At 36.3% G+C, this 11,949-nt stretch overlaps 1 protein-coding gene across 2 annotated transcripts; it reads left to right on the top strand.

The window, feature by feature from the left end:
- Nucleotides 1–1,649: 1,649 nt before the first annotated feature.
- On the top strand, nucleotides 1,650–5,353 carry LOC306888003 (N-acetyllactosaminide beta-1,3-N-acetylglucosaminyltransferase 2-like). Of its 2 annotated transcripts, XM_079446091.1 has the most exons (3): nucleotides 1,650–1,780; nucleotides 2,941–4,432; nucleotides 5,072–5,353. In XM_079446091.1, exon 2 carries the CDS (start codon nucleotides 3,115–3,117, stop codon nucleotides 4,390–4,392), a length of 1,278 nt encoding a protein of 425 aa, XP_079302217.1. In that variant the 5' UTR covers nucleotides 1,650–1,780; nucleotides 2,941–3,114; the 3' UTR covers nucleotides 4,393–4,432; nucleotides 5,072–5,353. The 2 variants fall into 2 exon arrangements, with proteins under 2 accessions (XP_079302217.1, XP_079302216.1); XM_079446090.1 differs by having other exon boundaries at nucleotides 2,941–5,353.
- The last annotated feature ends 6,596 nt before the right edge of the window (nucleotides 5,354–11,949 follow it).

The following is an 11,949-nucleotide window of genomic DNA, read 5'->3' as shown; positions in this document are numbered from 1 at the left end:
ATGGTGGTATGCTGACATTAGTATGGATACTGTAGCTTTACAGCTTGCATTTAACCATTTTTTATCTGTAAATACACATAGTTATAAAAATAAAAACTCCCTGTTTCCACACACCAGTTCTAATTCAGATTAATAGTCCACTACCCCAGGGTGTCACTCAACCAGCTTCAAGAGGATCTGATGTTTCATTACAAAATAAAAGCCCTCCAAAAACTCATATATGACCAGTTTTGTCTTTGATTTTAGGTAGCTCTAAAGAGAAAACTCCCTGTTTCCACACACCAGTTCTAATTCAGATTAATAGTCCACTACCCCAGGGTGTCACTCAACCAGTTTCAAGACGATCTGATGTTGCATTACAAAATATGCGACAAAATATGCAAACTCTAAAAATTCATATTCTACCTGTTCTGCCTGTGATTTTGGATAGCTCTAGTTTTATTTTAATCTGAATTGAAACTGGTCTGTGGAAACAGCGAGTTTCCTTTTTAGAGCTGCCTAAAATCATGGTCATATATGGGCTTTTATTTTGTAATAGAAAATCAGCCAGTCCTGACATTGCGTCATTCTGGAGTGGTGTACTGTTAATCAAAGGTGAAACTTTTTTGTGGAAACAAGGAGTTTTCTTTTTGTGAATTTACAGATAAATGTGGTTATATGCAAGTTCATGAAAGGCTTTTATTGTGTTATTTCTCATCAGTTATTTTCATATTATTTGGAAATTCTACATTTAATAGCCTATTACTCAACATTTGAAGTCATTTTCATTGTATCAGACCGTTTTTTAAGCATTTGTATTATGTAAAATGTATTTATTTATTCGTTCATTATTTAATTTATTAATTCATTATTGACAGAGAAACTGGTAATAAACGAATGCCAGAGATCGCTTTTCCTTTGATCTGAGTTTTACTCGCTATTACCGCAGCGCCTAGTATAGAAAAAAATAATAAAATAAATCTAATTACATCGTTGGAAATGCGCAACTTCATCTTAAAGCACTAGTTTATTAACAAATAATTAAAATGTTTTCTTTCCCCGCACACATTCATAATCATTACTGTTGCCGGTGCAAGCTTTATGGGCGCAACTGAGCGCAGAATAGGCTATATGGCTATATGTTAAAGGATGGTTAGGTTATTATATTATATTAATATTATTATATTGCAATGCATGAGTTATGCATGCATAATGAGTTAAAATGTTGTTTACTCTCTTTCTGTACAATGAAAGTGTTATGATTAGTAGCCTAACTTACAGTATTCACATTAACTTTCAATGTTAAATTCAAATTAAATATAAAGTCAGTCGTATTAAAATATGTTATGGCATGACACCCATATTTCATAGATTACATTATTAGGTTACTTTGACCATCGCTCACTAGATCAACTAACATAATCTATAAAGTTGAGAATCGAGATATTTCATGATATAGTTAATGCGTTTGTTTGGAATAAAAAGGAATGAGTGCATGCCAGCGTCCCAATATCCGCCCTAAATAGTGTTGAAAATGAGTATTTTATCACAGAATTTAGCTGCTCAGGTGTGTTGGCTGATGAGCACCAATCACAGACAGTCAGGTGCTGATGGGAAAAAAGAGGCAGGTCAACGTAGCGCTTTTATCTCTTACTACAGTCAAACAACACACACACACACACACACACACATTCACACACACTCTCTCTCTCTCTCTGATGGTGGCTGGTAACGTGGTTTCCTCTTGTCAAGACGAGCAGTTTGGACTACAGGTCTAGGAATGTTTATAGACGCTCACACGGTAAGCCATGTTATGTTTTGCCTCATTGTTCTGTTCAAAATATTACGTTAGTGTCATTTTCAATCAAACTGACAGTATTTAGCACCCTTAAAAAACTTGCAATGGTAGCTGAAGCTTCTATAGTAACCTCAACTCTTACTAGCTACTAGAAAGTAGGCTACAGCTTAAATGCATTGTGTGTTCAAATCCTACATAAATTAACACTGCAGTGTATTAATAGAGAATACAAATGAGTCAAGACCGATATGGTAGAAATCATAGGGCAGTTGATTGCCTGTGTTATATGCATGATTAAACGCTTTGGGATACAGCCACTATAAACCTCATTTTATCTGTATTATCAATTAAAAATGAAGCCAAGTTTTGCTGTATACTTCAAATGCTGAAACAATAGATCATGTGCCAGATCAAAAATATTCTGAATACACCAAGAAGGACTATAATCTATTTACAATGGAAAAAATGTACTAAAGGAGTGTCTACATTGGTTTTAAGACCATAAAGCGTGCACTTTTTCTCTCGGGTGCTGTATATTATCTGTCCAGCTCAACACCGTGTCCTCATGGGACTGAAATGTACTTACTTTTAGAACTTGCGCTGTTTAATTAATCACCTGAGACCAATTTTCCAATAAATTTAAAAAGGTAGTTTAATTTTAGATCCACATACACAAATGTCTGTTAATTATGCAGACAGTAAGAACAAATTAGTAATAATAATTTTGATGTATGGTATTATTGGTGTTGACAAAGCTCTATCCCTATTTCAGTCAGTTTTATTTAAGAGGTATAGTTCACTCAAAAAGGAAAATTGTCGTCATTAATCACCCTCATGTCGTTCCAACATTTATGACTGACTTCTGGACTTTGAAAAAATGTGTTGATTTTCTTTTGTCCATATGATGAAATAAATGCATATGCATGCAGCTTTGGACGAACATGAGCTTTAGCAAATGACAGAATTTTATTTTGAGTGAACCGCACCTTAACTGTTCGCCAGTTCACAAATGTTAAAGTAAGACTTAGACCGACAGCATTTATCACCCACACAAACCACAGAGGAAACCGTCTGGTGTTTGGTATGCAATGTGATGTTTTCATATAAATAACTTCTGTCACATGCTTGTGATCTCATTTGCATTACTGTTTCTTGTCTGCTAGGCTTACAGCTGAACTTGACATCAGTGGAAATATGATTGAAGAAACTGACTTCATTGGAAGATGAATGTTTAACACGAGTACGTTCTGTAGTGTCGATCCCCACCATTTCCTGTAAAGACCAACATCCTTATTTGCTTCTCAAGAGTGCGTTGCTTCTAACAGAGTTGTTGTAGAATGAAAAAGAAGTATCTGAAGTTACTAATCGTAGCACTAGTTAGCAGCTTTTGCGTTGTCATCTTTTCCAAGCTAAGGGATGTGGAACGCAGCCAAAAAGACTTGCTTAAGAGCCCTTCAGTTCCGACTGCCACACCTAGAAAACCAACAACTGTAGTGATAAGCACCATCAAAAAGAAAATGGAAAGTACTATGCCTTATGAACTCCCACCACTAACAATTTCTGAGGCTTTCAGAAAAGACGTTCCCAAAAACGGTGCCTTCTGGAACCGGAAGCTTCATTCTCTCCTCAGGCAGTTTGACTCCGGCATCGACAATCAAGCACACAAACACCCACGTGAAAAGTTTCACTGCCAGCCTGAGAGTTTTGAGTTGCTACAAACCAACATTCAGGATATTCAGTCGTACCCTCCACTTTATGGAGACTTCCTTCAAAGCATGGAGTGTCGAGACCCACCGCTTCTAATCAATCAGCCTGACAAGTGTGCGTCAGAGAGCGGACCGGGTCAAATTTTCTTACTTTTTGCAATCAAATCCATTCCAAAGCACTTCGAGAGGCGGCAAGCAGTCCGAGAGACCTGGGGAAGAGAAGGCTTGTATGAAAATGGACTTCAGATACGAACTGTCTTTCTGCTGGGCCGGTCATCTGTGGATGATCCCAATCTCGACAAACTGGTTTCATTTGAAGCTCAGCAGTTTCGAGATATCCTTGTCTGGGATTTTCATGACTCCTTTTACAACCTGACTCTCAAGGAGCATGTTTTCTTCAAGTGGTTACTTGATGACTGTCCTCGTGTGTCTTTCATTTTTAAGGGTGACGATGATGTTTTTGCTAACACTCAAGCGATACTGGATCATCTGCAGTCTCTGGAGCCAGAAAAGGCCACGGCATTGTATACCGGGCAGGTAATTTCTGATGCCAGCCCGTTACGGGACCCTAAAATAAAATATTATGTTCCTCAGTCGTTCTATGAAGGTCCTTACCCTCCTTATGCTGGTGGCGGTGGATTCCTTTTTTCTGGAAACCTTCTTCCGTCTCTTTACCACGTTTCGTTTTACATACCCTTTTTCCCAATTGATGACGTCTACAATGGGATGTGCTTCAAGGCACTTGGAATCAGTGCAACGAAACACGACGGTTTCAAGACCTTTGACATTCGGGCACAAGACCGAGAGAACCCCTGTGTACACAAAGACCTGCTCCTGGTGCACCAGCGTGACCCTCAGCAGACCATGAGACTGTGGAGAAATATGCACAGTGCCATGCTGACCTGCTGACGTTTGTAAACTATTAAACACCATTGAGTTCAGGGGCCTGGTAAGTTTTTTTTTTTTTTTTTTTTTTTTTTTTTTTTTTTTTTTTTTTTTAAGTTTGCACCAATCCTGGGTTTTACGTTCCATGAACGTGGCTTGGTTCAAAGCTGAAAAGTTTGTTGCCATAGTAACTTACACTCCACGGCTACCCTGCTTCTGTTCTGAGTTGGAGATCTCAAACTGAAATTGGACCAATCAGATGTGAGCAAAGTGACACGTCTGACACAAAAAAAGTCACTCCCCCAGTTTGTCTTGCTCCAAATTAAAGGTCACTAATACTAAAAAAAAAAAAAAAAATGTCTGGCTTTTATAATTATATAAATCATATAAAATAACTCTCTTAATCCATTACACACAAGCAATTTTTGTTTGTTATTATAAATCATTTATTTTAAATTAATGTTAATATATACAGATTCTATGTAATCCAAGTTGTACAATCAATAGATAATGCTTTAAGAATGACTACGTGACCTTACACGTCCGAGTGTCTATCGCTGTATATTTCCAACTATATATAAACTAACTTAACAAGTTTCACTTGTGACTGCACTGATAAAGCTAGATAATTAATTTCTTTCACAAACAAGTAATTGATTTTCATTACAAATGCAGTTAAATTCATCATTCTTCAATCCTTTAGCAAAACCAAGGCTTGTGCTGTTCACCAGTGATGTCACACATTCATGTGCACGTGCTCCACAAACTCCTCATCAAAGCCTGAGTTGACAAAGAAAGTTGATGATCAGCATCATGGTACTGACAAACAATTGGAGTGGTTTGGTTTTGTCAACTCTCAACTAATCCTGTAACTCTGAATTTGTTAATCTACCATCATGGTACAGGCCCCAGCTGTAGTGCTTGAGAGAACCCATGTTTGAAAAAAATAACCTGGTGAAATTGTATTAAAGGTACTTCTTAAGAGACTCTGGATGAAGACTCTTTTTGTTTTCTACTCTTTTAATATTATACTTGAAAGAGAAGTGGTTCTCCAACACCACCATATCTTATGTTTCTGTACAACTGAACAAGGTTAACTTTTATAGGTAACCGATTTGTTCATTTACTCATCGTGTCTTTCCAAGCTCGTACAGAACAAGCTTTGTTCTGTTGAACACATTTTGAATAACGTTTCAGAAGTTTTTGTTCTTATGAATAGAATCCAAAGTTTTAGAGCTCCAAAAAATACATCGTGAAGAGACATGTATGCTGAATGGACCACAATTTTAAAAATACACTTTTATTCACCCTCAAATCAAAATAAAGACAGACATTCATACAAACAAAAACCTAAAAAATTTAAAGGGACAGTTCACCCAGAAAGTCAAAGTTGTGTACTCTACTCAGTGGAAGTTAATGGTTACCATTCTTCAAAATAGCCCGTTTTGTGGTTCACAGAAATAAGCCTTACAGGTTTGGAATGACATGAGGGTATTTTCAGTCGAACTCATACTGGCTACATTCACACTACAAAAATGTGGCCCATTTGATTTTTTTTTTTTTTTTTTAAATGGTTCCCATACACTGTAAAGAAAAAAGTTGAGCCAACTTAAAATTAAGACAACCAGCTTCAGCAGATTTGAGTTCTCAACTTTTCTTTTTTTTTTAAACTGTGTATGTGACCCACATCGTTTTATTTCATGAGTGTGAACTGCACAAACCGCATGGAATCTGATCTTTTTGCTTCTGTTTTGGGCCCCTTTCATATATGTGGTCCTAAATTGATTCAGGTCAGATGCAATATGACCGCAGTCTGATCAATATCTGAATTCATGTGACTTATGTCGTTCATTCACACTTGAATCTGACATTGGCCACATTTAAAAATGATAATGTGCATAGCCATATAAAAATCAGATCGGACCAAAAAAATCAGAATTGAGCACCAATTCTTGCAGTGTGATTGTAACCTTAATATGCAATACTACTGAAACTGATGGATTTATTCACACTACATCTTTATGTCCTGTTTCGGACCTATTCTGGAGTTTAAACCTTGTTGACTTAAGCAGTCTTCACAATATGTTCTGTGGGAAAGTTTGCATGTGCGAAATGAGATTGTGTGCGAGTAAAATGCAAGGGGGGCAGTATTGCTTGAGAACTTCTTGGGAACCACATTTCCTGGAACGTTAGCCTTGTGGAAGATGAATATCTCTTTTCTTTTTTTTAAATCCAGCATATCTCAGACTAGTGATCAGTTATCTGTGATAACGGTTGCGTGACTACCATCATCATCCGTGACATTTTTATACATATGAGTGCCTTGACTACTAGTGATAAATGTAAAAAACTTAAAGTATGAGAAGAATTTTGTATATTTTTGAGGTTCAGTCTGTATATGCTTAAACTATAATTTAATGGCCCGGTTTCACAGACAGGTCTTAGCCTAAACCAGGATTAGGCAATTGTTCAATTAGGACATTTATGCACTTTTTATAAGCGTGCCTTAGAAAAAAACATTACTGGTGTGCATCTTGAGACAAAACAAAGGCACTGATATATTTTAAGATCAGTCAGAGCAAGTTTCTTTCATTTGAAACAGCTCAGATTTAGATTTTAGTCTGGGATTAGGTTTAAGACTTGTCTGTGAAACCTGGGGAAAGTGTCTAGACTGTTATCATTTTCACTTTGCAGTATCCAGGTGTCTGTGCAAATTCTATTAAACTGCACAATGTTAAGTTCACATTAAAGTTATTTAGTGAGTGTTATACTGAAATAAGAACTTAACACAATGCAATTTGCTGATTCGGTTTCAACAAGCATTTATAGAATTAACAGTTTTTATTTCATTCAGAATATGGAGCAAGCAGGCACAGACAAAGGAATGAGGAAACTGTGGGTGAACCAATCATTGTGACATGATCAGACACGTTCTGCATTCTTTAACACTTAAGATCAACTAGATGAATAAAAGAGGATACATAAAATGTCTATTAAATATATTGCAATGCTTTTGTGTCTGCTAACAAAACATTTGCATTTTGCGTTCTGTAGGAAAAGTATTACATTCCCCTGAGAAGTGTTGAAATATAGGCTAAATTCTGAATATTTGGGATGCCTCTGCTGTTACCATTGTTTTGTTGGCATATTAGGTAAAGTTATAGTTGATATTGTCGTTTTCTTTTCTGTGTTTGCATGAAGTTTTGCGGTAATTAGATTTTAATGAGGTCAAGCGCATATGGTTTTGAGGTCAGATTTTGCAGCTGCATTGTTTCTTGTTGACTGAGGCATCTCTCATAAGTGAATATAGGCTGTTTTTAAAAGATTTTAAACATTTGCTTGTTAGTTTTCCCAGTGGCTGGGTTTGTATTTTATTGCACATGTTGCACTTTCCACAAAGATCCTGCTATAACTGTTGTGTGAGTTATGACATGCAGTCTCAGAGACATCAATAAATATATTTATAGCATCCATATTGTCTTCAGAGTATGTCAAGAAATTATTAGGGGAGCTGTAACATGAAAACTGTTAATAATCCATTTTTGTCTTGCTGTATTGATTACAGAATGCACCATTATTGCAGTAATTTACATATGGACCTTTATGCTAATTGCATAGTTTTCAAATTATTATTATTGGTGACTTACACTGTTAAATACAGCAAAAATTAAGCGGACTGCTTTCTTTTTTTTTTTTAAATGAATGATGTTCATTCTTAGAATTACTGGCTTTTGAAGACTCCTCAGATTTGATCCCAACTGCTTATTTTAAATCAGTTAACTCCGTAAAATTAGTTTATGAGAATATTGGCCAAAATGGGCATTTTGACTTAATGTGATGTTTATTTATCCATTCAAGCGCGGTTAGATGCAAAAGAGAACTTAAGTAATAGCGCACTGTCTGAGGTGCCAGACTATGTGTATGAATTGAAGTCATTTTCACATCATCTTGCTCGTTTTAACTGTTTAAATCGCTTGAATGCTTAATCTGACAAGACCTGAAAACATGCATTAAAGTTTTCAAAAAGTGGAAGGTTCTTGTGATGTAACACTGATGTATGCATTACCATTCCATATTATTCTGTACTTGCCTGAGCCCCTCCCCGTCTTCTCAGCTTTCTGAGCCAGGGGATGGTGTTAGGCATTCCCATAACACTCATTATTGGCAGCCAGTGATGTGCAGAGAGTTCCTCTGGGACAGAGACTCAAACAGCCGCTGTTCGCCTGCATGGGCAGATGAGGCAGTGCTCCAATAAAATACATACTTACAACATAGACCTCTATATACAGGTAAATAGTAAACATGTAGCATATTTTTCAGAATTTCTAGACTATTTTAAGTAGAATGTTAACAGAATATATTAACATTTAACGCATGGTTTCGGCAGACAAATTCTCAAACGTGGTCTTTGCATTCGAGCCCTTGTCTACTTGCGTGATGTATTTCCTGTGTTTGGACCAAGTGTTCAATTGAGCATGAAGACCACAAGTCTTTTCAAAAGTCTCACAATTTATTTCCAGATCACGATGCATGATGGGATAAAACCTCGAATGCTGCAACGGAGTGTGGGTTTAGTGTGTGTTGCACTTTGGTGTTTTTAAGTCTTGTGCAATTACTTCCTGTTGTGTGCATGTGCTCTCAAGTGTCTAAGACAAGTGTGAGTATTTGAACAGGCCCTGTGCCTGAGCCCTCCTCACCTCTAGAGCACTTCACAATTTTCCAGTGGAAACCGATAGTGAAAAACTGCAGCACACTCTAATTGAGAGCCACTGGGCCAGATCTGAGAGTGCCTGACTTATTTTTTGATAAATCCATCTGTTTACATAAAATTCCACCAATTAGACAATCGCAGCTAGCTCCCATGAAGCACTGCAAATTATGGAATTGAATTAGTCTTTCAAAATACAGTAAATATTTGAATATATATAAGCCTTTGCATATTTTACAATGAACTTTAAATATTGGTTTTACAGACACAAACAACAACTTTAAATGAATAGTTTTATAATTCTCCATCTTTTTTTCTCCATCCTTCGTTTTCTTGATTTTACGGTGAAATACTGGCAGCTGTGGTTGCCAGTAATCTACTGTTTTTTGGGGGGGTTTTTTTACAGTGTTCTTCCGTAAATTAAATTAACAGTATATTTGTGTTAAAAATACATTTGACTGTGTTTTTTTTTTCATCTCACACATTTAACCCCTTTAATCCCACAGCAAAATCCTCGGTTTTAAAGAGCACTTATATGTGTCCACACTAAGGTTGAAGTAACACTGAAGCAGTTAGGAAGTTAATAGGATAATTAAGTGACTAATTAAATGAGGATTGAGCTTTAGTGATGAACAGCTGCTGTTAACAAATAGAATCACCAAAGGAAAGAGAAAAAAAGAGCAGAGAAACAACTTACAGCCAAAGCCAAAGATGAAATCAACTGAAATAAAACACATTAAATCTCTCAAGATCTCAGCAGAGGGTGATGAAATAACTCCACAAACAGCATCACCAGCTTCTTATCACTGTGATTTTATTTCTGTCATATGGGTACAAAAGCTCTTATTGAGATTTTAGGTGTTGTACTTTCATTTGAAGTCACCATAATGGCGATCAGTGTTTGCTTTATTTGGGCTCTTGAACCTTGCCTTTTTAAAGTTAGCTTTTCATTGGCTGCTTTAATTAGTTGTGTATATTAAACAATTATTAAAGCAACATAATTTGAAGAAATCTATGATCAGATGAGACTGATATTTGTGACGTCAGAAGCATCATGATATAGTCTAATTCACTGATTTTACCCAATGTTTAATCTCTTATTAAATATGTGATATGTTTTTGCACCACTGATACTACAGCTATCAAATGTTGCTAAACAGGTCTAAGCACAATATGCACAAATAAATGTATTGAACTACAGCAGCGCTTAAACACACACAGATATCAACAATCTGCGTATGAATCTCAAAACTGGTGACAATCAAAAATTATAAAAAAAAATCACAAAACTGTCTACTGAAAAGTCACAACCAAAAACAACACCAAAATAAAAGCAAATAAAGAAAATAGTAAGAACATTCAGCTTCATAATTTATTCATGCTGCAATGCAATGGTACCCAGCATGCTTTGCGGCATGAATTGTGTTTTATTCATTTATTTATGAATTGTGTCTCACCCATATCATTTAGCACTAATTAAGATCAGTGACTCGGGTCATATGATGGCCATCAGCAGCTAACCAAAACTTCTTAATTACAATTTCTCTTGGCTTTACTTGACATAACAAATGTGCTTCACAAACACAGCTACAAGAACCAGAGACAAACTAACATTAAAGTTAGTTCAGTTGATTGTATGACAGTTGTAGTGATTGTGTTTGTTAACAGCAGGTGTTCATCAGTGTCTGAATTCATTCATTCGTTCTCAATCACTGTCTAGTGGACTATATAGTGAACTAATGTAAGGACAAGTGAATGAAGGTTTATGGTGTGGTTTCTGACAGTATATGAGGGCAAATTCTAAGGCTACTTTCTCGAAAACAAAGGTTAGATCTATTACAGTTATTCACCATATATAGTAAGTTACTGTTATTCATTTAACAGGTTTTTACTGTGGCATTTTTACAGTCTTTTACCGTTAAAATCACGATCAGTTTTTACAGTGTAGTGATTCAGCATAAGACTAAAGCACGTTTTGGAAGATGGATTCATGTAATTTTGAAGTTGCATTGTGTATCTTTTATTGAAAGTAGCCTACTTTTACCTGTTGAGACATGCCTGTACTTTTATGTTTGTCATATTTCAGTTGGAGGAGGCATGAATTGCAAAAGAGGCGTTTGCAAAGTTTGTTTAAAACAGGAGTAGTTGTTACAGACACCATGTGTCAGATGGATGATTTATGACCCAGCGTTGATTGACAGGTTGTCATATGTGTACATGGTCAGATTTATGACCTGATTTATGGCTATATGACCCCTCTGTCACCCTAGGGTGTGTAAATCAAAAGATCAAAACAGATGTTAGATCTGACTAAACTGGTTTTATGGAGTTCCTTCCTGACCTGTAGCCAGTGGCGGTACTAGGGCGGTGCTAGGACGGGGCTATAGCCCCATCAGAAACTTTGGCTTCTATGTTTGTGTTTTAGGTCAACACCTTTGGTGGATTGGTGTCTGGTTTCCTACTGTGATATAGTCGGTGTCCGATATAATGTTTTAATATGTTTGTTAATGGGAATGTGCTTTGTTTGGGGGGTTGGAAGACATCCAGACACGTGTCCATGTCAAACCCCTAAACGGTTCAGTTCTGCTTGATCTATTTTGATAGCTAAGATATCACTGTTTTGATTGTTTGTAACAATAATGAAATTCTTTGGCAATAGGAATGTACAAATATTACTTGTGCCAATAAAGCACCTAAAAACTGAAACATAGAATTAAAGAATTCACCAAGACTAATGGTTTCCTGTAGTGTGTTTTGGGACATATTACATTCGGATTTAGTGGTTTTTTGGGGGTTTTTTTAAACGACCAATTACCAGTAGAGACCAACAGGCACCATTACAGTTTCCATTAAAACCAATACAAGTCTCATTA

Source organism: Barbus barbus (genome assembly GCF_936440315.1).
Source record: "Barbus barbus genome assembly, chromosome: 22".
Lineage (NCBI taxonomy): Eukaryota > Metazoa > Chordata > Actinopteri > Cypriniformes > Cyprinidae > Barbus > Barbus barbus.
This window is presented reverse-complemented; position numbering and strand designations above follow the sequence as displayed.